The sequence below is a fragment of the Leucopleurus acutus genome, assembly GCF_964270905.1.
Source record: "Leucopleurus acutus genome assembly, chromosome: 2".
Classification (NCBI taxonomy): domain Eukaryota; kingdom Metazoa; phylum Chordata; class Mammalia; order Artiodactyla; family Delphinidae; genus Leucopleurus; species Leucopleurus acutus.
In genome coordinates this window covers 164,536,990-164,563,142 of record NC_139143.1, presented here as the reverse complement: position 1 = coordinate 164,563,142, position 26,153 = coordinate 164,536,990, and the positions used below count along the sequence as shown (strand labels likewise).

At 46.0% G+C, this 26,153-nt stretch overlaps 2 protein-coding genes across 9 annotated transcripts in view; both read left to right on the top strand.

Moving 5' to 3' along the window:
• The window catches only part of THRAP3 (thyroid hormone receptor associated protein 3), a 75,362-nt gene extending 69,992 nt beyond the window's left edge, over positions 1–5,370 (top strand). For all 5 annotated transcript variants that reach the window (XM_082834534.1, XM_082834531.1, XM_082834532.1 and 2 more), the window contains 3 exons: positions 1,053–1,248; positions 1,720–1,863; positions 3,648–5,370. In XM_082834534.1, the coding sequence (XP_082690660.1) occupies positions 1,053–1,248; positions 1,720–1,863; positions 3,648–3,869 (562 nt within the window). In that variant the 3' untranslated portion in view covers positions 3,870–5,370. The remainder of the gene's footprint in view (positions 1–1,052; positions 1,249–1,719; positions 1,864–3,647) is intronic.
• Positions 5,371–6,437: 1,067 nt separating this feature from the next.
• On the top strand, positions 6,438–25,648 carry SH3D21 (SH3 domain containing 21). Of its 4 annotated transcripts, none has more exons than XM_082832826.1 (16): positions 6,438–6,511; positions 6,689–6,846; positions 6,942–7,112; positions 7,258–7,377; positions 7,627–7,717; positions 7,894–7,949; positions 8,051–8,096; positions 8,246–8,346; positions 8,465–8,551; positions 8,716–8,758; positions 23,577–23,670; positions 23,765–23,817; positions 23,935–24,029; positions 24,179–25,065; positions 25,147–25,210; positions 25,295–25,648. In XM_082832826.1, the coding sequence occupies exons 1-16, from the start codon at positions 6,508–6,510 to the stop codon at positions 25,364–25,366; spliced, it is 2,142 nt and encodes a 713-aa protein (XP_082688952.1). In that variant the 5' UTR covers positions 6,438–6,507; the 3' UTR covers positions 25,367–25,648. The 4 variants fall into 4 exon arrangements, with proteins under 4 accessions (XP_082688952.1, XP_082688951.1, XP_082688953.1 ...); XM_082832825.1 differs by having other exon boundaries at positions 6,942–7,169; XM_082832827.1 differs by lacking the exon at positions 6,942–7,112.
• Positions 25,649–26,153: the final 505 nt, after the last annotated feature.

Sequence of the window (26,153 nt, the reverse complement as noted above, 5' to 3'; positions counted from 1 at the left end):
GAGTAAATGCTAGAAGGCACCAGTAGGATTCAAACATGTAAGTCTTTGATCTTCTCGAATGTTTGGGGGTGGGCTGGGGGGTTGCAAGGTACTTTCCTCCGTAGTGGAGGAGGGCAGTGATCGGTTACTGACACAGGCTGGCTTCTCCCTGTAAGTCCTCCTCTACTCCTGGGAGCCAGCCTTTCTGCCACCTTAGACGTGGTTGGTGCCCTTCTCCAGCACCACATGGCGGACTGGCCCCGACCTCTAGTACACAGACCGTGACTCGTCATATGAGTCTGATTTACCCCAGTCTGTAATTTCCCCCAGATGAAGGGAAGGATGGAAAATAACTCTGAGAAGAGTTTCGACAAATCCTGTGCTTAATGACAAAAGCTGTTTGAGCTCACTGGAAAGTGGGGAGGTGGATTGTGGAGTAGTGGTATAATTAGTCGGAGCCAGGTTTGAATCCAGGCCTACTCAGCTCTGTCACCTGAACTTCCTATCTATAAAATGAGGGAAATAATACAGAATGATCATAATTGCCATTTACTATATGCCTGCTGTGTCAGTGTAGAGTTTTTAATTAAGCACATTGTTTTTTTCAGTCTTTAGAGCGCTGTCCCAAGACAGGTAGTGTTCTTCTTATGAGAAATAGAACTAATGTAAAGCCGAAACAGATGGTAATATATAAAGCCTGTCCTGGTACCAGATACTCCGTGACTTTCAGTACAGTGTTAGTTTCCTTCTGCCTTTCTGATTCGTGCACAGGTATTAGGCTGAGCTGCCAGAGGCCACAGACTATGTTTTGTTGCTCCTTCTATGTATGTCCCATGTTCATCACAGGCTCGGACATAGATATGTCACTCAGCATGACTGACAGAATTGGGAGGAAGCTCCCCAGGTTCCCTGGGTGTGTATGTTGGGGGTGAGTTCGTTTTTCAGGTTACTAGCCTTCAGTGTTTTCATCACAGACACACTCCTGATTGCCCTGTGCTGATTATCCATGAGCCCCCAGCCAAAGGCTGTACCCTAGAGGCTTACTGATCTCCCTGCCTCTTCTATTTTCAAAGGAAGCACCGGAGAGCACGAGACCGGTCCAGGTCATCATCCTCTTCCTCCCAGTCATCCCACTCCTACAAAGCGGAAGAGTACACTGAAGAGACAGAGGAGAGAGAGGAGAGTACCACGGGCTTTGACAAATCAAGACTGGGGACCAAAGACTTTGTGGGTCCAAGTGACAGAGGAGGCAGAGCTCGAGGGACCTTTGTAAGACCCTGCCCGCTCTCCCTTTCTCTAAGCCCTTACTCCCACCAATTCTAATTATGTTCTTATCAGAATACTAATTTTGTTGCCCTTGATACAAGTAATTCAGTCTAAAGACCCTAGAATCTGTGGTTTCCCAATCCCCAAGCTTTCCATTTTTAGTGTTTTTGTTTGTTTTTTTCCTGTTCATAATTACTTAGCCAGAAAGTCTCTTAGGGCTTCTCTTCCGAACTTCCTCACTTGTCTTGACTCCTGTTGTGTGTAGGGAGGCCCTTACGCCATTTTGTCCTCTGTCTAGGCTGTAGACTTGAGATGAATGGAAAGGGAATGACTAGAAACCAAGTTGACCAGCATATTGATTGGAGGACCGTTGTCTGTTTAGTGCCAGAAAAGTGTTTGAATAGAAGGCAAGGAATTGTTTTTCTCCATTCCTTACATGGTCCCTTTGTTCCTTTCCCCTGTTTATTGCCACAGCAATTTCGAGCCAGAGGAAGAGGCTGGGGCAGAGGCAACTACTCTGGTAACAACAGCAGCAGCAGCAACAACGATTTTCAAAAGAGAAACCGTGAGGAGGAATGGGACCCCGAGTACACACCCAAAAGCAAGAAGTATTACTTGGTATGGGTCTGGGGACAACCGGGAAGGGCCAGGGGGCCTTTGGCACACACAGTAGCTGATACAGAGGCCTTAATTGGTCTTTCCAGAACTGTGATTAAATATGTGTGCAGGCGCTGCACTGGGTACATGCGTACTTGTGGGATGGCATAGTGCTGGCAAGATGAGTTCTCTAGAGAGGTAGTCCTGACCTTGAGAGAGCTATCTAAGACGTTTATGGATCCCAGGGTAAGCGGGGAAAGGTTCCTCTTGCCTTTTTAGTCTGTGAAATTGTTTTACTGCTCACCCACCCTAACCTAAGCCTCCCTCCAGCCTTTATGCAAGGGATAGAACCATAACCTTCCCCTGAGGCTGCAGTTCCACCCTGTCGCTCCCCAGCACAAGATTGACAGGAAAGACAGCTCAGGATCTCTTTTTGAGGAAGGGGACCTGCCTCCAAAATGAAACGCCACTGGGGCTTCTCTCTTCTAAGCTGTTGGTCATTATCAGGTACCAGGCACCATCTGAGCCTCTCTGCCTCTCAGATTAGGGCTCTTCTAAGCTGAATCACCTGGCCAGTGAGAGAGCTCTTTTGGCTTTGCTCAACAGCAGGCTCAGATCCAAGCAGACGTGACTCTTGAGTGTTGTAACCAAGGTCAGCTTGCAGCTGAGTCTCTTCATCACCCCTGAGGACTGGCATGGAAACAGGAAGCTAGGAAACAGGTTGCTGTGTAAATCACTGTGTATAGCCAACTTCACTTTTCTAGGGCTGCTGGTAGCTACTTTGGGACTCCTAGAGGACCCTTGAACCTATATCTAGGGAAATGTTGCCTGGGCCCAGGATAGGTACTGGAGTGGGGCTGCTTAAGGGAAGGATTAAAGGCCACACAAAGCCCCTTTCCCTGCCCCATCTGTCCCCTGAAGGAGCATTGCCAGCCTGATTCATTTAGGCTAGTGAATAAGCAGCTGGCCCTTTAGCTGAGCTAACCCCTCAGGGGCCTAAGGCACTACTTGTGTGGGTGGAGGATTTAGACTCTTTGAAGCCATGGGGCTGATAGGTAACAGTGACTTTTCAAAATGCTTTGTCATTTCATTCTTTTTCATTGGATCCCTTCTTCTCTTCTCATGTGATCATCAGACCAGGGATTGTTTGAGTTGTAGGTTTTGTTTTTTCTACTCTGCCACACTGCCTCCTTGCATAAAACTAAAGAGGGGAGGGATACAAGACGGGAGGCTGGGTTCTGGTCCTGCCTTTGCCAATAACTGGTCTGAGACCATGAGCAGATCATTTTCCCTTGGTCTCACGGCCTGTTCTTGGCTGCGGGGGAGGTTGGGGAGAGCTAGAGTCCTAACTATGTGTGTGTGCTGTGTTGCTGCATCTCTTACCATCCTGACAACTCAGATCATAGTTTCACGTTTAGGGGTGATTTGCTTTCTCAAACCCACTCTTTGAGAGACAGTGTTCTAAATAATATGGAGTTACTTAAAGTTCCTCTGCCTGTTTTCTCATCTGTGTAGTGGAGGGTGATAATGATAGGGTAGGGTAGATGTGAGGATTAAATGAGATAATGCAGGAAAAGGTCTTTGAAGATTTTATCATCATCATCATTATTATAATGCCTAAACTACTGCCTTAGAATTCAAGGAACCCAACTGAATATTCTCTTAGATCTGAATCAGTAGCATTTTTAGAGTGGGGAACAGGGCATAGGTTCATTTGAGAAAGTCATATTTGGGTGGGTTCAGAGGAGAGGGTTCTGGCTACTCTTGTTCACTCTGGCATTGATGGCAGTCTTCTTTCCTTTCAGCATGATGACCGTGAAGGTGAAGGCAGTGAGAAGTGGGTGAGCCGGGGCCGGGGCCGAGGAGCCTTTCCTCGGGGTCGGGGCCGGTTCATGTTCCGGAAATCCAGCACCAGCCCCAAATGGGCCCACGACAAGTTCAGTGGGGAGGAAGGGGAGATCGAAGACGACGAGAGTGGGACAGAGAACCGAGAAGAGAAGGACAATTTACAGCCTACAGCTGAGTAGAGGCCACCTTGATGGGAGCCCCTGCCCAAGGGAGAGAGGCGCTGGGAAGATGGCTGGTGAGGAGCTAAACAGAGGAGCCTCGAGAAGATTCTGAAAATCCCACCCCTACCCCCCACCAGCCATGCAGAACTCCTACTACAGCCGAAAGCATCCCTGGCGCTGTGTCCCGCCAGAGGCAGCCGGCTGTGGGGCCTGGGGTCAGGCCCAGCTCTTGAGCAGAACACACCTTGTTGGGCTTTAGCTGTGTGGTTCTCATTTGTTGCTGTGTGGGGTGGGGCTGGGGTAGGGAGGGCAGAGCGATACTTGGATTTTGGTTTGTTCCCTATTAGAAACCAACAGTTTTATTCTTCATTTCATTTCATTTGGAGCTAAGAGGACTAATTTGATGATTCTCAATCTCTTCTCCCTTATCCTGATTTTAAAAGCCCCCCCCCCTTTTTTTTAGACATATATAGTAACATTAGCGGAAAGATTTAATTTGGGCAACTTTGATTCTTAAAAGAGAAAACAAAGCATGTGAATAAACATTGAAGTGTTCACCTCAGTTTGGGACCAAACTGCTTGGATCTTTGTAAAAGTTGGTTTTGTATGTCGAGGAGGAGTTCAAGGCCTTTCTGACCACCTTGTGTTCCCCTTTTCTGCGCAGCCATGTATGACATGGTGTTGTTCCTAACCACACCCCATGTGCGCACCTCCCCTCCCCGCCAATATTTTCTGATTTCTTCTGGGCTGGGCTTCCCCTTCTCCACCAGCAGCTCCAGTATCCCAAACTTTCTAGTCGTGCTGATCCTCTCAGCAACAGGGGTGGAAACTGGATGTGGCAGTTTCTGGTCTGTTTTCTAAGAAACTTCTGACTTCTATTATCTTTACAAATATAAGATGAGAAAATAATTTTTTCAATATTTTTTATTAATCTTTTTATAAAATGAAAAGAAACTCCTATGATCGATTAAGGAAGGTGGTTATGGCTGGGTGGTTTGTGGGGGTTTTTTGTTTTGTTTTTTTCTTTTCCTTTTTCTTTTTTTAACCTTAAGCTTTAAGTTGAAACATTCTCAGATGTTTGGGGGGAAAACATCCTCTTAAAATGGGTCCTTGTGCTTGCCTTCTGGGGAGGCGGTCCTGAGCAGGTGAATCATATGGCATTTATGCATATGTTATATGCGGGCTGCACCCACCTCTCCCCCCCTCCAACCTTTGCCTCTTGGGTTGTTATGCTACTTTCCCCTTACTTTGCTACATTTCTATAGTTAAGTTGGTTTTACTTGAATGATTCATGTTTAGGGAAAAAAAAAAAAAGAAAATACCCTTAAAATTTGTTTCAACTCCTCCTGCAAATAAAAAAATAAATGAAGTGGCAGATGTAAATGGGCTCTGGTCATTGTCACCCTGAGTGTGTGTGTTGGGGGGGTGTCTCCCATAGCAGCTTCAGGGAACCTGAAAAACCAGGTGTCTGGGGGGGCTGGGCCCAGACTTGCTCAGCTCCATCCTCTCCAGCCCCACATTTGGTTGTTCTAGGAGGACCTCAGCCAATCCTGCGTTGGGTAATAGCTCCTCTTTCCCTTTCCAGTGATTTTGCTTCATATCCTGTACCTTGGACACCCTAGGAGAACGAGATTTTTTTCACTCTGGTGTCGTAAGCAAGGACTTTGGCTTCCAAAGTGGTGGGGCAGGGGTCAAGGGGTGTGGATAACAGGCTTGGCTTTCTTTTTTTCTTGAGGCTCACAGATTTTTTGAAAAATATCTTTTCATAAAGCTACTTAAGTCACTCCAGCTGCTGTTCAATGCAGCACAAAAGTGGGCTCCATGCTGCAGTGAAGAGTCTCCATTAACCCGGGGTAGCAACAGATGAAGTGGTTGCAGGGCTCAGGTTCGGCTTTCTTCGTTCGCCACTAAGCAGGAAGATGACCTGAAAGTTAACCTAGCCCACGTGGGACTGGCAGTAACCTTCAGCCTTTGCCAGCGTTGGCCTTGGTTGCAGGAGAGCAGGAGCCTTGCAAGCTCCTGAAGTTCCCTTCTTCCTGTCTTCTCCCTGGGAAAATCCGGGCATGTTTTCTGAAACCAAATGAGGCCCCCTTGGCCTGAAGAAAGGGTTTCTGTGCGCTTCCTCTTCCCTTGAAGGGGGTCCAGGGAGGAATATGCCTCCCAGGGAAAGCAGCAATAGGTTTGTGCGCACAGAGCAACCACCCCGTCCACCCAGGACCCGCCCGAGAGCGTTTGCTGCCTGCTGGTTATGTGCCTCTTCCCACTTCCCCTGCAGCTAAAAGCTTGTCAGCCCGGAGAGGGTAGGCCAGTAATGGTGGGTGGGAGCCTCAGGGCCAAGGCTGGGAGAAGGAGGGAAGGTGGCTAGACTGAAACTTAGGTGGCTAGGCAGACAAGATCATGTCGGGGAGCTGTGACCCCAGCACTGGCCAGAGATCCCAGAGTCCTCACTCCCGGTCTGGGGACCGAACCTGCCGAACTGGGCCGCCCCCTCTCCCATACGCACTCCTTGCACCTGGAGCCCGACCTATCGGCTCGCGTCTCCGCTTCCTTGGCTTCACAATCTCGCTGCTTGTCCCACCCTACCTGGACCTAGTGTTGGCTGCGAACGCGACTGCACCATCCTTCTTGCTCGGCTCCGGAAGGCGCCCCGGAAGCCATGGGTATGTGCAGAGGGTTTGGGTTAGCTCTTCTATGCAACTGCGTGGAAATAGCGATAAAAGCCTACACCACCACCCCGCTCTCCCGCTGTCCACACGGGGCCTGGGACTCGCGCCATGGCCAGTCGGCCCTGAATGGGGTCTTCTGAGCCGCGTGCCAGCGCCATCCTCCGCCCGCAGAGGTGCTGGTCCTGGCCGGATACAGCGCGCAGAAAAAGGACGAGCTGAGCCTGGCGCACGGGGACGTGGTCCGGCAGGTGTGCAATGGGCCCGCACGGGGCTGGCTGCGTGGAGAGCTGGGGGGCCGTTGTGGCCTCTTCCCCGAGTGCCTGGTGCAGGTGAGGCCGGGCCGGAGGTCGGGCGGGGGGTGGGGTGGCTCTCAGCGCGCGCCCCCGGGAGCTGAGAGCCCCCCTGCCCGTGCGCTCATTCGTAGGAGATCCCTGAGACTCTCCGCGGCTCGGGGGAGGCGCCGAAACCGCGCTGTGCGCGCCGCCGAGGTGAGAGCCAGGGCGGTGGGCGAGCGCGCGCAGCACCCCCAGCCCCACACCAGGTCTTTCCAGCTCGCCGAGACGGGCGCGGCTCTGGGCGGGACTGCGTGGCCTCTGTGCGTCCCGTGATTGGTTCTCGAGTACAATGCTCCGCCCTGGGGCGGGGCCTGGAGGTACAAGGGGGCGCTCGCGGCCCGCCCCTGCCCCCCTCAGAGGACTGGGGCTCGAGGCTCCAGCGACCTCCCTCTCGTCCGACCCCAGGTCACCCAGGTCGAATCTCCGGGCCGCCAAAGATGGTGCAAAGTGAACTTCAGCTACAGCCCGGAGCAGGCTGACGAGCTGAAGCTGCAAGCTGGGGAGATTGTGGAAGTGATAAAGGAGGTGAGGGGATGAGATGATGAGAGGGTTTGGGGGGAGATGATGGAGTATGTCTCCGGATGAGGGGACATGGGTGCAGTGAGGGTGTGGATGATGGGACTGATGAGGGGCACAGAAATGGGAAAGTGGGGGAGCAAGAGAGGAGAGGGGTCATCGGGCAGAATCGGGAGAGGGGGGTGAACCAGGGTTTAAGATGCCTAGGGAGCCCCTTGGGGCAGAACCAGATGCCCCTTCGTCCTCCCCCCTCCCCAGATTGAGGACGGCTGGTGGCTGGGGAAGAAGAACGGGCAGCTGGGAGCCCTCCCATCCAACTTTGTGGAGTTGCTGGACAGTGGGCCCCCAAGTGAGACCTGGACCCTGTGACCCCGTGAACCCCTGTGACCAGACTCTACAATCTTCAGTGACCCTCCCCAGTGGCCTGAACGTGTGATCCTCACATCTTGCCCCATCACCCGTTTGACCTCTCTCATGACCTAAACTGAATTAGCACCCGCCCCTAACCTCACTATCCCCCACCAGGCCTTGGTAACCCAGACATGCCTTCAATCAGCCTTGGTCCCCAGCGGGCTCCCAAGGTAAATTGGGTGGAGTGGGCAAAGAGGTGGTGAGTTCATCTTGGCTGGGAGGGGCGGGGGTGTTGGGGGGCTCAGCTTGTTCCTCGCCCTTCCCCCACTAGCTGAGCAGCCTGACCTATGACAGCCCTCCAGACTACCTGCGGACAGGTGAGCATCCAGCCAAAGGGTCCTTCAAATCCTCCTCCCCAAGCTACTCTGACTTGGGGGGAGGGGGAACCCAGCTAGACTGATGGAGGAGGGAGCCGATGAATGGTTCGGGGAGGGGGTTTGGCTTCAGTGAACTGACCTCCCTTCAGTCTCCCACCCTGAGACCTACAGGGTCCTGTTTGACTATCATCCCGAGGCCCCAGATGAGTTGGCGCTGCGGAGGGGGGACGAGGTGAAAGTACTGAGGAAGGTGTGAAAGGCACAGGGCAGGGGAGGGCACAGGGACGGGGGTGTTGAGAAGGGTGGGCTTGGGGAAGGAAGGAGCGTGGGGATCTGGCTCACCTCCCCACGGCATCTTGCTCTCCCAGACCACAGAGGATAAGGGCTGGTGGGAAGGAGAGTCTCAAGGCAGAAGAGGACTTTTCCCAGATAACTTTGTGCTCCCACCACCCCCGGTGAGTATGAAGCCAGGCACTCAGGTGGCAAGGGGCAGGCTACGCTGATCAAAGTTGGGGGTTGTGGCTCTCACGGGACACAGCTGGAGGGCCACCCACAAATGAGGGTGGACCTAGAAATGTGAGGGCTCCTCTTCAGATTCTGACACTTCTTTTCTGCATAGATCAAGAAGCTGGTCCCACGGAAAGTGGTATCCCGGGAATCAGGTGGGTGCCCGGGAAGCCTGGGATTGGGGGGGTGATCTCTGGGAGACGATCCACCAGTCCAGTTGCTCATAAACACCCATAGTTTCCCAGTGGTCCAGTACACCCTCTTAGGAGGTACCTCCCCATGGGACTGGTAGGAATGTATGTGGTCAGTGTTAGGAATGTGTCACTTTGTGTGTGTTAGTATGTTCCTGTTCTTCTCTCCAGAGAATGTGGCTGTCATTCTCATGAATGAATGTGTTTAGGTTTGTTTCATTTTGTAAGGAAATGTATGGATCAGTGTATCTGTTTCATTTTGTAAGGAAATGTATGGATCAGTGTATCTGGGTCTTTGAGACTGTGTGTTCATGTATCAAGTGTGTCAGTGAATAGTTCTGTTTATGCATCACTGTATTCGTGGGATGTGTCTTTAATTTATGTTTTAATGTAATATTTCACGTAATCAAAAACTATACATAATATATGTGTTTTCAAACTTAATAATGAGTGCCCATGGTCTGTCACCCAAACCCAAGAACTAGAAATTGCTAGTGGTTTGTGTGCTTCTCTCTTTCCCTTCTGCTACTTCCCCCACATCAAAGGTAACCCTAACCACTACCCTGAATTTTGAATAATTCCCTTGAGTTTTTAAAGGTACTCACTTTGGTATGTGCCTAATTTATTTTTGTTTGTTTTCGAGGTCTATAAAAATGGCATCATATGTTTATGGTCTTCTGGGACTTGCTGTTTCCAATCAACATTATGTTTCTTAGATTCATCCATGTTGTGTGTAGATGCAGTTCATTTCTTTTTCTCTGCTGTATACTATTCCTTGTGGGACTGAACGCAAATTATGTATCTGGTCTATTCCTGATGTTGGACATTTTCGTTGTTTCTAGTTTTTATTTTTATTTTGTTTTATTTTTTAATTCATTTATTGTTGTTTGCTAAAGCCAAGTAGAAAACGGCAATACTAGATGTTTAATATGTTTTAAACACAAACATTTGGTAAGATACCAAGTGAAAAATGTACATTTATAAAACAGGAAACAGAAAATCTCCTTTATCTTTCCAATATGAACCAGTAGCCACTGCTGGCCCCAGGTCTGCCTCAAGCCTTCAGTCCCCTGGGAGCTGCTCTCTGGATATGGTGTGTGTTTTCAGGGACTTGCCCAGCCTCTGGCAGCAGGACTCCTGTTGCAGGAGCTGAGTAGTAAAGACAAGAGGGGCTAGGAGGGCTGTGATGAGGTTGCAAGGCTGGAACCAGAAGCAGCAGGGCTCTAGTATTTACTATTACAAATAGTGCTGCCATAGACTCTATCATGTGCCTGTCTTCCAGTGTGCAGGTATAATGTTTCTCTAGGATATAGTCCTAGGAGTGGCACTGCTAGAGTGTAGGGTATATAAATGTTCAGCTTTTATGAGGTCAAGTCACATTGGTTTCCAAAGGCATTGTACACTTTTACCACTACACCATTGGTATATAAGAGATCAAACTGATCCAAATCCTCTTCAACACTTGGTATTACCAGATTTCATTATTTTCGTGAATCTAGCACAAAATAGCATCTCATTGTGGACTTCATTTGTATTTCCCTGGTTAGTAATAATTGTGGAAGTTCTTTATATATTCTGAATTACGTGTTATACATGTTATAGATACTTTCAGTTTGTGGCTTTTCTTTTTTTTAATGAGGTTTTTGATGAATAGGAGTTCTAAATTAAAAAAATTTTTTTGAAGTATAGTTGATTTACAATATTATATTAGTTTCAGGTGTACAACATAGTGATTCAAAATTTTTACAGCTTATACTCCATTTAAAGTTATTGCAGAATATTGGCTATATTCCCTGTGCTGTACAATAAATCCTTGTAGCTTCTTTATTTATTTATATATCATTTTAAAAAATTAGATTCCACATATGAGTGATACCATATGATATTTGTCTTTCTCTGTTTGACTTACTTCATTTAGTGTGATAATCTCTAGGTCCACCCATGTTGCTGCAAATGGCATTATTTCATTCTTTTTTATGGCTGAGTAATATTCCATTGTATATATGTACCACATCTTCTCTATCTGTTCCTCTGTTGATGGACATTTAGGTTGTCTCCATGTCCTGGCTATTGTAAATAGTGCTGCAGTGAACATTGGGGTGCAGGTGTCTTTTTGAATTATGGTTTTCTCCAGATATATGCCCAGGAGTGGGATTGGTGGAATATACGGTAGTTCTATTTTTAGTTTTTTAAGGAACCTCCATACTGTCCTCCATAGTGGTTGTACCAACTTATATTCCCACCATGTAGCTTATTTATTTGTTTGTTTGTTTATTTTTTAAAACTTATTTTTATGTGGGATCCCTGACCAGGGATTGAACCCAGGACCACGGCAGTGAAAGCACCAGTGAAAGCACCAGTCCAGTGAAAGCACTGGACTGCCAGGGAATTCCCATTAATTATTTTACACAGAGTAGTTTGTACCTTTTAATCCCCTACCCCTATCTTGCCCCACCCGCTTCCCTCTCCCCACAGGTAACCACTAGTTTGTTCTCTATGTCTATGAATCTGTTTCTATTTTGTTATAGTCATTTGTTTGTTTTGTTTTTTAGATCCTACATATAAGTGATAAGTACATATAAGTGATAACATACAATATTTATCTAGGAGTTAATTTTAATGCAAACATATCAATCTTATCTTTAATAGTTAGCAGGTTTTTTCTTGTTTAAGTAATCCTTCCTGCCCCAAATTCAGAAAAACAGTCCATTTATATTTTCTTTAAAACTTTTAAAGTGTTGCTTTTCATTTTTAAATGCTTTTATCCATGCAGCATTGATTTTAATAAGTGATCTAATTATACGTTTTTCCATATGGACAGTCACTTGTTCTAGCACCATTTATTATTTCTGCATGTAGTTTTATTGTGTCATTTTAAAAATTAGATATCCTTTTTATTATTTTTACAGGACTATAGAAATGCACTGATTTTTGTATATTGATTTTATAGCCACCCATGGTGCTGATAATTTCAGTAATTTATCTGTAAATCCTTAATAGGTTTTCTATGAAGACAGTCATTTAATCTGTGAGTAATGACAGTTTGGCTCTCTCCTTTCAACATCTTATATCTTTTAATTTCATTTTCTTGTTTTACTCTAGTGGCTAGGATCGCAATACAATATTGAATAGAAATAGTGATGCTGAACATCATTACCATGCTCCTGATTTTAAATGGAATGCTTCAAACTTTTTCCCTTTAACAATGATGTTTGCTTAGATCTTTTGTAGGTATATTTTTGTCTGGTTAAGGAAGGTCTTTCTGTTTCTTTTGCTTAGAAATTTTATCAAGAATGGGTGTCAAGGGCTTCCCTGGTGGCGCAGTGGTTGAGAGTCCGCCTGCCGATGCAGGGGACATGGGTTCATGCCCCGGTCCGGGAAGATCCCACATGCTGCGGAGCGGCTGGGCCATGAGCCATGGCCGCTGAACCTGCGCGTCCAGAGCCTGTGTTCTGCAATGGGAGAGGCCACAACAGTGAGAGGGCCACGTACCGCAAAAAAAAAGAATGGGTGTCGAATTTTCTCAAATTGTTTATATGAATCTTTTGAAATTATTATATAGGTTTTCTTCTTTAATCTGTCAATGTAATAAAGATATTTGTAGAATTTTCTAATATTAAGCCACCCTTGTATTCCTGGGATAAATTCAAATTGGTCATGGTTTATTATTTTTTCATATACTGTTGGGATACCTTCCCAGTTTTTTTTCTTTTCCTTCAGATTTTTGCATTTGTTTTTACTGTCCTCATCTGATTATCAGTATTATACTGGCCCCATGAATGAGTTAAGGAATATGTTTTTTTGTTTTTAAAATATCTTTTAGATCTTACATAAGATGGGAATCATCTTTCATTGTAAGCTGGTAAAACTTACTTGTACATTCATCTGGTCCTCTTTTCTTCCATTATGGGAAGATTTTAAACTACTTCAATTTCTTTATAGTTATAAGCAAGTCTGGCTTCTGGCTAAAATTCTTTCTTTCTTCCTTCCTCCCTCCCTCCCTCCCTCCCTCCCTTCCCTCCCTCTTTCCCTCTCTCTCTTTTTTTTTAAAGTGCATAGTGTTTTTAATATATATATATATATTTAATTGGGGTATAGTTGTTTTACAATGTTGTGTTAGTTTCTACTGTACAGCAAAGTGAACTAGAGTTCCCTGTGCTATACAGCAGGTTCTCATTAGTTCTCTATTTTATACATATTAGTGTATATATGTTAATCTCATTCTCCCAATTCATCCCACCCCCTCCTTTCCCCCCTTGGTGTCCATACATTTGTTTTCTACATCTGTGTCTCTTTCTCTGCCTTGCAAACTGGTTCATCTGTACCATTTTTCTAGATTCCACAAATATGCGTTAATATACATTTGTATTTCTCTTTCTGACTTACTTCACTCTGTATGACAGTCTCTAGATGCATCCACGTCTCTACAAATGACCCAATTTCGCTCCTTTTTATGGCTGAGTAATAATCCATTGTATATATGTGCCACATCTTTATCCATTCGTCTGTTGATGGGAATTTAGGTTGCTTCCATGACCTGGCTATTGTAAATAGTGCTGCAGTGAACATTGGGGTGCATGTGTCTTTTTGAATTATGGTTTTCTCTGGGTATATGCCCAGTAGTGGGATTGCTGGATCATATGGTAATTCTATTTTTGGTTTTTTTAAGGAACCTCCATACTGTTCTCCATAGTGGCTGTATCAACTTACATTCCCACCGACAGTGCAAGAGGGTTCCCTTTACTCCACACCCTCTCTAGCATTTGTTGTTTGTGGATTTTCTGATGATTCCCCTTGTAACTGGTGTGAGGTGATACCTCATTGTAGTTTTGATTTGCATTTCTCTAATAATTAGTGATGTTAAGCAGCTTTTCATGTGCTTCTCGGCCATCTGTATGTCTTCTTTGGAGAAATGTCTATTTAGGTCTTCTGCCCATTTTTGGATGGGGTTGTTTGTTTCTTTAATATTGAGCTGCATGAACTGTTTATATATTTTGGAGATAGTCCTTTGTCCGTTGATCCATTTGCAAATATTTTCTCCCATTTTGAGGGTTGTCTTTTCGTCTTGTTTTTCATTTCCTTTGCTGTGCAAAAGCTTTGAAGTTTCATTAGGCCCCATTTGTTTATTTTTGTTTTTATTTCCATTACTCTAGGAAGTGGATCAAAAAAGATCTTGCTGCGATTTCTGTCAAAGAATGTTGTTCCTATGTTTTCCTCTAAGAGTTTTATAGTGTCCGGTCTTACATTTAGGTCTCTAATCCATTTTGAGTTTATTTTTGTGTATGGTGTTAGGGAGTGTTCTAATTTCCTTCTTTTACATGTAGCTGTCCAGTTTTCCCAGCACCACTTATTGAAGAGACTGTCTTTTCTCCATTGTATATCCTTGCCTCCTTTGTCATAGATTACTTGACCATAGGTGCGTGGGTTTATCTCTGGGCTTTCTATCCTGCTCCATTGATCTATATCTCTGTTTTTGTGCCAGTACCATATTGTCTTGATTACTGTAGCTCTGTAGTACAGTCTGAAGTCAGGGAGTCTGATTCCTCCAGCTCCGTTTTTTTCCCTCAAGACTGCTTTGGCTATTCGGGGTCTTTTGTGTCTCCATACAAATTTTAAGATTTTTTGTTCTAGTTCTGTGAAAAATGCCATTGGTAGTTTGATAGGGATTGCATTGAATCTGTAGATTGCTTTGGGTAGTATAGGCATTTTCACAATATTGATTCTTCCAATCCAAGAACATGGTATATTTCTCCATCTGTTGGTATCATCTTTAATTTCTTTCATCAGTGTCTTATAGTTTTCTGCATACAGGTCTTTTGTCTCCCTAGGTAGGTTTATTCCTAGGTATTTTATTCTTTTTGTTGCAATGGTAAATGGGAGTGTTTCCTTAATTTCTCGTTCAGATTTTTCATCATTAATGTATAGGAATGCAAGAGATTTCTGTGCATTAATTTTGTATCCTGCAACTTTACCAAATTCATTGATTAGCTCTAGTAGTTTTCTGGTGGCATTTTTAGGATTCTCTATGTATAGTATCATGTCATCTGCAAACAGTGACAGTTTTACTTCTTCTTTTCTAATTTGTATTCCTTTTATTTCTCTTTCTTCTCTGATTGCCGTGGCTAGGACTTCCAAAACTATGTTGAATAATAGTGGTGAGAATGGACATCCTTGTCTTCTTCCTGGTGTTAGAGGAAATGCTTTCAGTTTTTCACCATTGAGAAATGTTTGCTGTGGGTTTGTCATATATGGCCTTTATTATGTTGAGGTAGGTTCCCTCTATGCCCACTTTCTGGAGAGTTTTTATCATAAATGGGTGTTGAATTTTGTCAAAAGCTTTTTCTGCATCTATTGAGATGATCATATGGTTTTTATTCTTCAATTTGTTAGTATGGTGTATCACATTGATTTGTGTACATTGAAGAATTCTTGCATCCCTGGGATAAATCCCACTTGATCATGGTGTATGATCCTTTTAATGTGTTGTTGGATTCTGTTTGCTAGTATTTTGTTGAGGATTTTTGAATCTATATTCATCAGTGATATTGGTCTGTAATTTTCTTTTCCTTTTTTTTTTTGTGTGGTACGCGGGGCTCTCACTGCTGTGGCCTCTCCCATTGCGGAGCACAGGCTCCGGATGCGCAGGCTCAGCGGCCATGGCTCACGGGCCTAGTCGCTCTGCGGCATGTGGGATCTTCCCGGACCGGGGCACGAACCCGTGTCCCCTGCATCAGCAGGCGGACTCTCAACCACTGCGCCACCAGGGAAGCCCTGTAATTTTCTTTTTTTGTAGTATCTTTGTCTGGTTTTGGTATCAGGGTGGTGGTGGCCTCGTAGAATGAGTTTGGGAGTGTTCCTTCCTCTGCAATTTTTTGGAAGAGTTTGAGAAGGATGGGTGTTAGCTCTTCTCTAAATGTTAGATAGAATTCGCCTGTGAAGCCATCTAGTCCTGGACTTTTGTTTGTTGCAAGATTTTTATTCAAAGTTTCAATTTCATTACTTGTGATTGGTCTGTTCATATTTTCTGTTTCTTCCTGGTTCAGTCTTGGAAGGTTATACATTTCTAAGAATTCGTCCATTTCTTCCAGGTTGTCCATTTTATTGGCATAGAGTTGCTTGTAGTAGTCTCTTAGGATGCTTTGTATTTCTGTGGTGTCTGTTGTAACTTCTCCTTTTTCATTTCTAATTTTATTGATTTGAGTCGTCTCCCTCTTTTTCTTGATGAGCCTGGCTAATGGTTTATCAATTTTGTTTACCTTCTCAGAGAACCAGCTTTTAGTTTATTGATCTTTGCTATTGTTTTCTTAGTTTCTATTTCATTTATTTCTGCTTGATCTTTATGATTTCTTTCCTTCTGCTAACTTTGGATTTTGTTTGTTCTTCTTCCTCTAGTTACTTTAGGTGTAAGGTTAGATTGTTTATTTGAGATTTTTCTTGTTTCTTGAGGTAGGCTTGTATAGCTATAAACTTCCCTCTTAGAACTGCTTTTGCTGCATCCCATAGGTTTTGGATCATCATGTTTTCATTGTCATTTATCTCTAGGTATTTTTTTATTTCCTCTTTGATTTCTTCAGTGATCTCTTGGTTATTTAGTAATGTATTGTTTAGCCTCCATGTGTTTGTGTCTTTTGTGTTTTTTTTTTTAATTTATTTATTTTATTTATGGCTGCGTCGGGTCTTTATTGCTGCACACAGGCTTTCTCTAGTTGCGGCGAGCGGGTTTCCCATTGTGGTGGCTTCTCTTGTTGTGGAGCACAGGCTCTAGGTGCACAGTCTTCACTAGTTGTGGTGTGCGGGCTGAGTAGTTGTGGTGCTTGGGCTTAGTTGCTCTGCGGCATGTGGGATCTTCCCTGAGCAGGGCTCGAACCCGTGTCCCCTGCATTGGCAGGTGGATTCTCAACCACTGAGCCACCAGGGAAGCCCTATGTTTTTTTCCTGTAATTCATTTGTAATCTCATAGCGTTGTGGTCAGAAAAGATGCTTGACATGATTTCAATTTTCTTAAATTTACTGAGGCTTGCTTTGTGACCCAAGATGTGATCTATCCTGGAGAATGTTCCATGTGCACTTGAGAAGAAAGTGTAATCTGCTGTTTTTGGATGGAATGTCCTATAAATATCACTTAAATCTATCTGGTCTATTGTGTCATTTAAAGCTTCTGTTTCCTTATTTATTTTCATTTTGGATGATCTGTCCATTGGTGTAAGTGAGGTATTAAAGTCCCCCACTATTATTGTGTACTGTTGATTTCCTCTTTTATAGCTGTTAGCAGTTGCCTTATGTATTGAGGTGCTCCTGTGTTGGGTGCATATATATTTATAATTGTTATATCTTCTTCTTGGATTGATCCCTTGAGCATTATGTAGTGTCCTTCCTTGTCTCTTGTAACATTCTTTATTTTATTTTATTTTATTTTTTATAAATTATTTATTTATTTACTTATTTTTGGCTGTGTTGGGTCTTCGTTTCCGTGCGAGGGCTTTCTCTAGTTGCGGTGAACGGGGGCCACTCTTCATCGCGGTGCGCGGGCCTCTAACTGTCGCGGCCTCTCTTGTTGCGGAGCACAGGCTCCAGACGCGCAGGCTCAGTAGTTGTGGCTCACGGGCCCAGTCGCTCCGCGGCATGTGGGGTCTTCCCAGACCAGGTCTCGAACCCGTGTCCCCTGCATTGGCAGGCAGATTCTCAACCACTGTGCCACCAGAGAAGCCCACATTCTTTATTTTAAAGTCTATTTTATCTGATATGAGTATTGCTACTCCAGCTTTCTTTTGTTTTCCATTTGCATGGAATATCTTTTTACATCCCCTCACTTTCATTCTGTATGTGTCCCTAGGTCTGAAGTGGGTCTCTTGTAGACAGCATATATATGGGTCTTGTTTTTGTATCCATTCAGTGAGCCTTTGTCTTTTGGTTGGAGCCCTTAATCCATTCACGTTTAAGGTAATTATCGATTTGTATGTTCCTATGACCATTTTCTTAATTATTTTGGGTTTGTTTTTGTAGGTCCTTTTCTTCTCTTGTGTTTCCCACTTAGAGAAGTTCCTTTAGCATTTGTTGTAGAGCTGGTTTGGTGTGCTGAATTCTCTTAGCTTTTGCTTGTCTGTAAAGCTTTTGATTTCTCCATCGAATCTGAATGAGATCCTTGCCGGGTAGAGTAATCTTGGTTGTAGGTTCTTCCCTTTCATCACTTTAAGTATATCATGCCACTCCCTTCTGGCTTGTAGAGTTTCTGCTGAGAAATCAGCTGTTGACCTTATGGGAGTTCCCTTGTATGTTATTTGTCGTTTTTCCCTTGCTGCTTTCAGTAATTTTTCTTTGTCTTTAATTTTTGCCAATTTGATTACTATGTGTCTTGGCGTGTTTCTCCTTGGGTTTCTCCTATATGGGACTCGCTGCGCTTCCTGGACTTGGGTGGCTATTTCCTTTCCCACGTTAGGGAAGTTTTCAACTGTAATCTCTTCAAATATTTTCTTGGGTCCTTTCTCTGTCTCTTCTCCTTCTGGGACCCCTATAATGTGAATGTTGTTGCATTTAATGTTGTCCCAGAGGTCTCTTGGGCTGTCTTCATTTCTTTTCATTCTTTTTTCTTTATTCTGTTCCACAGCAGTGAATTCCACCATTCTTTCTTCCAGGTCACTTATCCGTTCTTCTGCCTCAGTTATTCTGCTATTGATCCCTTCTAGTGTGATTTTCATTTCAGTTATTGTATTGTTCATCTCTGTTTGTTTGTTCTTTAATTCTTCTAGGTCTTTGTTAAACGTTTCTTGCATCTTCTCGATCTTTGCCTCCATTCTTTTTCCGAGGTCCTGGATCATCTTCACTATCATTATTCTGAATTCTTTTTCTGGAAGGTTGCCTATCTCCACTTCATTTAGTTGTTTTTCTGGGGTTTTATCTTGTTCCTTCATCTGGTACATAGCCCTCTGCCTTTTCATCTTGTCTATCTTTCTGTGAATGTGGTTTTTGTTCCACAGGCTGCAGGATTGTCGTTCTTCTTGCTTCTGCTGTCTGCCCTCTCACCTTTGTCTTTTTACTCTAGTTTATCAGTCTTTTTCTTTGGTGATAAATTGATGAGTTTAGACTATATTGATCATAATTATTTCACAATATTTTTAAATGTTTATTTTCTCCTTTTTTTCTTATTTCACTTTTTTCATTAATTTAGAATTAGTACACTTTATTGGTATTATTTTAGTGGTTGCTCTTGAAATTTGCCATGTATATTTAACTTAACAAGTCTAAATTCAAAGTCTTAACCTTTCTCCTGAACAAAATCTCCAACTATTATTTTTGAATTATTTCTCCTTTCAGTTCTGTCAGTGTTTGCTTTATATATTTTGAGGCTTTGTTGTTAGGCACATGTATATTTGTCATTGTTATCCCTTCCTGATGTACTTACCTGTTTATCATTATAACCTCTCCCTCTTTGTCTTCAGTAATTTTTCTCATCTTGAAGTTTGTTTTGTCTGATATTAATATATGGTTATTATTATAGTTACTATTTATGTGATATATCTTTCTCCAGTCTTTTACTGTCAACCTATTTGTGTCTTTGAATCTGTTGTTCACAGTATATAGCTGGATCTTGCTTTTTAAATTCAGTTTGACAATCTCTGCCTTTTATTGGGGTGTTTAGGTTAAGAGTTAGCAAATTATGGTCTGTGGGCCAAATCTGGCCTGCCATCTTTTTTGGGGAATGGAGGTTAACAGCTTTATTGAGATATATTGACATACCATACAATTCACTCATTTAAATGTACAATTCGGTGGTGTTTAGTAGAGTCATAGTTGTGCAACACCACCACAATGAATTTTAGAATGTTTTCGTCACCCACTGTACTCTTTAGCCATTACCCCACCAGTCTCCCTATTCTCTCCTCCTCATCCCAACACAACCACTAATCTACTTTGTCTTGATAGATCTGCCTACATTTCATATACATGATATCATACAATATGTGGTCTTCTTAATGGGCTTCCTTCACGTCAAATAATGTTTTCAGGGTTTATCCATTTTGTAGTATGTGTTGTACTTCATTCCTTTTTATTGCCCAGTAATATTCTATTGTATCACTTTTTCCATTCATTTGTTGATGGATATTTGGATTGTTTCTACTTTTTGGCTATGAACTTTATTAGTGTACAAGATTTTATGTGGATGTGTTTCCATTTCTCTTGGGTATATACCTATGAAAGGAATTGCTAGGTGATATGATAACTCTGGTTTAACTTTGGGAAGAACTGGCAGACTGTTTTCCAAAGTGGTTGCACCATTTTATATTCCCACCAACAGTGTATGAGGGCTCCAGTTTCTCCACATTCACACCAGTACTTGTTATTATCTGTCTTTTGATTGTAACCATCCTAGTGGGTAAGTAATGCTATCTCATTGTGGTTTTGCTTTGCATTTCTTTGATAGTTAATGATGTTGAAAAAATCTGAGTCCTTTGCCCATTTTTTAATTGAATTGACTTTTTTTCTTTTCTTTTTTTTTTTTTTTCTTTCTTAGCGGTACGCGGGCCTTTCACTGTTGTGGCCTCTCCCGTTGCGGAGCACAGGCTCCGGACGCGCACGCTCAGCGGCCATGGCTCACGCGCCCAGCCGCTCCGCAGCATATGGGATCTTCCCGGACCGGGGCACGAACCCGTGTCCCCCGCATCGGCAGGCGGACTCGCAACCACTGCGCCACCAGGGAAGCCCTGAATTGACTTTTTACTGTTGAGTTGTTGGAGTTCTTTATATTTTCTAGATAAAAGGCCCTTATCATATGTATGATTTGCTAATATTTTCTCCCGTTCTTTGGGTTGTCTTTTCACTTTCTTGATGCTGTCCTTTGTGCGCAAAAGTTTAAAATTTTGATGAAGTCCCACTGACCTATTTTTTCTTTGGTTGCTTGTGCTTTTGGTGTCATATCAATGAAACCAATGCCAAATCCAAGGTTGCACCCCATATTTTCTTTTTTAATGCAAATGGTCCTGAGAGATTAAACTGTTGATTTGATGCTTATTCATACACACGTGTAAAGGACTGATGAGGAAGCCTTTCTTTTTTATAAATTTATTTATTTATTTAGGCTGTGCTGGGTCTTCATTTCTGTGTGAGGGCTTTCTCTAGTTGTGGTGAGTGGGGGCCACTCTTCATCGCGGTGCGTGGGCCTCTCATTGTCGCGGCCTGTCGTGTTGCAGAACACAAGCTCCAGACGCGCAGGCTCAGCAGCTGTGGCTCACGGGCCCAGTTGCTCCGCGGCATGTGGGATCCTCCCAGCCCAGGGCCTGAACCCGTGTCCCCTACACTGGCAGGCAGACTCTCAACCACTGCGCCACCAGGGAAGCCCTGCACCCCATATTGATTGAGTTCTCTTCAACCATGGCAGTAAAGCTGTTCATCCTCCACCTATCCCACCCTGCAGAACATCCACATGGACCAAGGCAGTAGGGGGTGGGGGAGGGATGGGAGCAGGCAAGAACACTGTCAAGCACAAGTGCTTCTGCAATTATTTTATGTCTTTGGTCAGTATCCAAGCACTGAAATGGTTGTTTTGCCATTTTTATCCAGCTTTATAGTTGCTGTGTGGACAGAGTATTTAACCACCACCTACCTCACTCGGCCATAGTCAAACCCTGCTTCTATTACCTCTTCCTTTGAACATTGCTTTCAAATTTTCACTCCTTGTCTCATTCTACTTCTAGTTTACTAATTCTCTCTCTAGATTTTTATCTAGGTTTAATCTGCTGTTTAACCTACACATTGCATTTTATTTCATATATGCTATTTATCATCTCTAGTAGTACAGAATTCTTTTTTTTTTTTCCCTGTAAAATCTTCCTGCTTATTCCTAATGGTCCTTTTGTTGCATGCTCATCCTTTATTTCTTCAAATATACTCTATGTAGCTATGCTGTGTTCTTTTCCTGACACTTCCAGTATCTGCTGTGTGTTGCGTCTGCTGACTCCTGCTCTCAGTGGCCTGCCCTCTCGTGTGTTTTAGGATCTTTGTGTATGATCTCAGTGTGGGGGAGTTCTGTACACCTCTGTAGGGGACAACTTCTTCCAGCGAGGACTCGCTTTTACTTCTGCTAGTAGCCAGGGGGCACCAACCACCGGAGACCACTTCCGCCGTCTGGAAGAAGGTGGTGCAAGGCTCTCGCTGCTGTCTGGCTACCGAGCTCTGGGCCTGTGATGAGCCAAAGGAGCAGAACATGGGGCACCTGCTCCTCATCACTGGCCCCAGGCTCTGTAGCCGCAAAGTCGTGCTGCCCTCTCACTTCCTTTCTGGCCCCAGTTCCTCCCTTTTTTGTGGGCTTCTCCTGCCTCTTTTATGTCCAACAGTGCCTTAAAATTGTATTCTAAGCAGGATATAATTGCTCTCTAGTGGGAGGCCCCCACAGAGCACCTGATCAGCCACACTACAAGAAGCAGGAGTCAAAGTTAACATTTACTGAGCTTTGACTATATGGCAGACGCTAAGCACCTCACGTGGATTAAGTCACTCAAACCTCACAACAGCCCTACGGGATGTGTATTCTTGTTATCCATGTTTTATGGATGAGGACATGAGGGCACAGAAAGGTTAAATTACCAACCAAGTTCTCACACAACTGGTGAGTAATAGAGCAGGAATTCCAAGTCTGCTGTCTGGCTATAGGATCCATGCTCTCGCCCACTGCGACCCACAGTCAGGGGATTTTGTTTGTATCTGTGTGTGATATTGTGTGTGCAAGTCAATTTCAGCATGTGTGCGTGTGCCAGAGTAGCTGTTCCTGTGTCCGTGGATATGAATGTCACTTGTGTGACTGCCTTCAGATGCTCACTCTGATGTCGCCTTCTCAGGACCATCTCATTTAAAATCATACATTCCCCTGCTTATTCGTCCTCTGTACTACTAATAAATCCCTAACACACTACACAGTTTACTCCTTTTGTTTATGTCTGCTTCCCCAGTAGAACATGAGCTCATTCTGGCTGCTGTGGGGAGAGCACACCGTAAGCAGGGTGGGTGCAGCCCAAGCCCAGGTGGGAGGCTGCTGCGACAGTCCTAGTGAAGATGGTGTGACTCAATCTAGAGTGCTTAGTGGTGGAGGTGGGGATGAGTGGCTGGATTCAGGATGTGTTTAGAGCAGACAGGACTTACTGATGGTTTGCATGTGCAGCATACGGAAATAAAGGCGTCAGGGAGGACTCCTCACTTTGTCGTCTGAGTGAGTGGGCGAGATGGGGAGCAGTGGGAGAGGGGCAGATTCTGAGGGCAAGGAGGTTGGGAAGCAAGAGTTTAGCTCTGGCTATGGTAAGTGTGTGATGCTAAGTTAAGCGGAAATATTGAGAGGGCTGTCGGGTATGAGTCTGGAGTTCAGAGAAGAGGAAGGGGCTAGAGATGAAAATTTAGGAGTTGTTGGCTTATTGATGATAATAAAACCCGTAAGACTGGGTGAGATCTCTTAGGGAGTAGATGTGATAGAGAAGACGGAGAAGGGAGTGTGGACTGGAAGGGGGAAGGACGTTGCCTTGGTCCAGGAAGGAGAAGCGTCTGAACCAGCCATGGGCACTAAGCTGAGTACAGGTCTTTGAAAAGCACGGATTAAAAACTGGCAGGATTCGGAGCCATCTCCCCACGAAGCCTTCCCTGATGACTCTTTGGGGTGCTCCCATGGTCAATGTCCCCAGAGCTCCCAGGAGACAGGGTCAAATATAATTCATCTGCTGTCACTAGTCCCCTGTGCACAGCACAGTGACTCTTAGATGAATGGATGAGTGAACAAATGCCCCACTCCCCTCTCCCCTCCCAGCTCCTATTAAGGAACCCAAAAAGATGATGCCCAGAACAGCCCTCCCTACGGTCCAGAAGCTGGTGACAGCCCCGACTGGGCCAAGCAAAGCCAAGTAAGGAGCAGGGTGGCGGAGGGGGAAAGAGGAGGGTACAGAAGAAATGCTGCTCCCTGCCCCCATCCCCGGTTCTGATGGAGAAATGTTTCAGGCCATCTTGGACACCCAGCGGAGACAGTCAGAAGTGCCCTTCCCGAAACTGCAGTAAGTGTCGATGCCTCCCTGCAGTGGGTGAGGCCTGGGGTGTTGTGCTGAGGGACAGAGATGGGGAGAGGCTTGGGGTCCAAGTAGGCCCGGGCCCCTGAGGGTCTGCTCTCACAGGCTCCAGCAGCAGTTTCCTCAGTGGGTGTCCAGGCCAGAGTGGCAGAAAGCGAGCCCAAACCCAGGCTTCACAGCAACACTCTGCAGCCGGTCAGGTGAGAGGCCTAAGACATGGGAGAGTGGGGATCTTGGGCAGAGTCTGGTTCTCAGGGGTGTGGTGTGAAGGATCCCAGGCCAAGGGGAACCAGACTCAAAGTGTCCAGGTACCCAGCCCTCGGCTGAGACCTCACCCCCATCCCCACAGGGCGAAGAGCAGAGCAGCCTTACAAAGGCCCCTCGTGTGAATAAAACCCCAACTCTGGACAAGACCCCCAGCCTAGAGAAGACCCCATCTCCGGATAAGGCCGGCAGCCCAGAGAAGACCTCACCTCTGGACAATGCCCGCAGCCCGGAGAAGACCTTGTCTCCAGATAAGGCCCCCACTCCAGAGGAATCCCTAACTTCAGATAAGGTCCCTATCCTAGAGGAGACCTCAACTCTGGAGGACAAAGCCCCCAGACCAGATAGGGTCTTTTCTGTGCATCAGGTCCCGGTCCCAGAAGTCCCACCTGGTCCAAAGATGGCCCCTCCTGGGGACGAGGCCCACACCCTAGGAAAGGTCTTGACCACCAAACAGGTGCTCTCTGAAGAGGCCTCCACCCGAGACAACACTCAGTTCCATCACTTCTCTCCGGAGGAAGCCCTGCTAAACGCCAGGTCTCTTGGGGCCAGTGGGGCTCAATCCCAAGAGGAGGTTCACATGCCAGAGGAGCATCCCCTCTGCACGGTGAAACGTCCCCTGGATAAGAGGGACAGCTCCCCTCTCCAGTCCGAGTCCGCGTCCAAGTCAGGGTCTACGCCTGCCCTTGAGAAGGCCTGCCTCCAGGAAGAGGCTACCACTCTCCTGGAGGAGGCACCAGCGAAGGATGAGGCTACCCCCAAAGAGGAGGTGTCCCCCGAAGAGGTATCCCCTGCTCAGAAGAATCCACATCCTATCGTGCTGACTCCAGAGCCCCAAATGACTCCCACCCTCCACCCCTCGGCCCCGCAAAATCTCACAGATAGCAAAAGTGACAGAGACGACATGATGAGGATAAAGGACGAGGTGGAGGCTTTAAGGAGGTCGCTGGAGCTGATGGGGGTGCAGCTGGAGTAAGTGGGTAGGGGTGAGGAGAGGGGTGCGGGCTCTAGGCCTGCCCGGCCCACCCCTTCCCCTCGGTCTCGCGTCCGCAGAAAGAAGCTGACTGACATCTGGGAGGAGCTGAAGAGCGAGAGAGAGAAGCGCGTGTTGCTGGAGGTGGGCGGGGTGCGGGTCCCCTGCGGGGCGGGGGTGGGGTGGGGGTGGGTGGCTGGCACTCCCCAGACGCCCTCTCTCCACTAGGTTCAGATGACACGGAGGACCCAGGAGTCCCGGAACCTGGGCTCCATCCACGCGCAGACGCAGACGCACTGAGGGTGGGCCCGGGAGGGACTACGGCGGGACCTGGAGCGAAGTCGGGCTCCGGCCACCCACGTCCTTGCACACGATTTTGGGAAACGCAAGAAAGTAAACTCTGCTGTGTACGCGCGCCACGCCTCCCTGGTCCCTGCAGGGCGGGGTCTGCGCAGCGGGGCGGGGCTGGCGTTCTGCGCTCCCGTCCCTCCGCTTTCCTGGCAGCCGCTCCTGGGCACATCTGGCCAACATGTGGCTTCCATTACCGTTCCCAAGGCCTGCGCATGGCTATTTTTATCCACCGGATGGCGAGGGGGGAGGGTGTCTCCTTCGGACGCTAGTCCCCGCGCTGGAGAAATGGCCGGCAGGAGGGGCCCAGGAGGGGTCGGGCCTCTGCCCGGGGGCCGGATTCCAGAATCCAGCTGTGCGCCAGGGGAGGGGCCGGGCAGGCCGGCTCTCCAGCCCGGAACCCTCCCAGTGGCCTTCACTGTCCGCTCTGGAACGCAGTGACACACGAACTCCACAGGCCAGCTCAGGCACCCCAGGTTACATTGGGCGTAATAGCGCCTTAGCGTCAAGGTTAGGGTTCCAAGGCCTTGTGTGCGTGCGCGCGCGTGTGTGTCTGATTGCAATGATGCAGAAAACTAGGGCATTTGTAGGGACAGGGGCAACGTGTACCCGGGCGTTTGACGGTAAGGAATGCAGTTGTAAGGAATGCGGTTGATTTTTGTGTGTGCGCCTGTGGTGAGGCGGTGGAGTGTGGGTGCAGGAGTGTGTTTTTGCCATGTGTGAATTGAACGCAAGCATG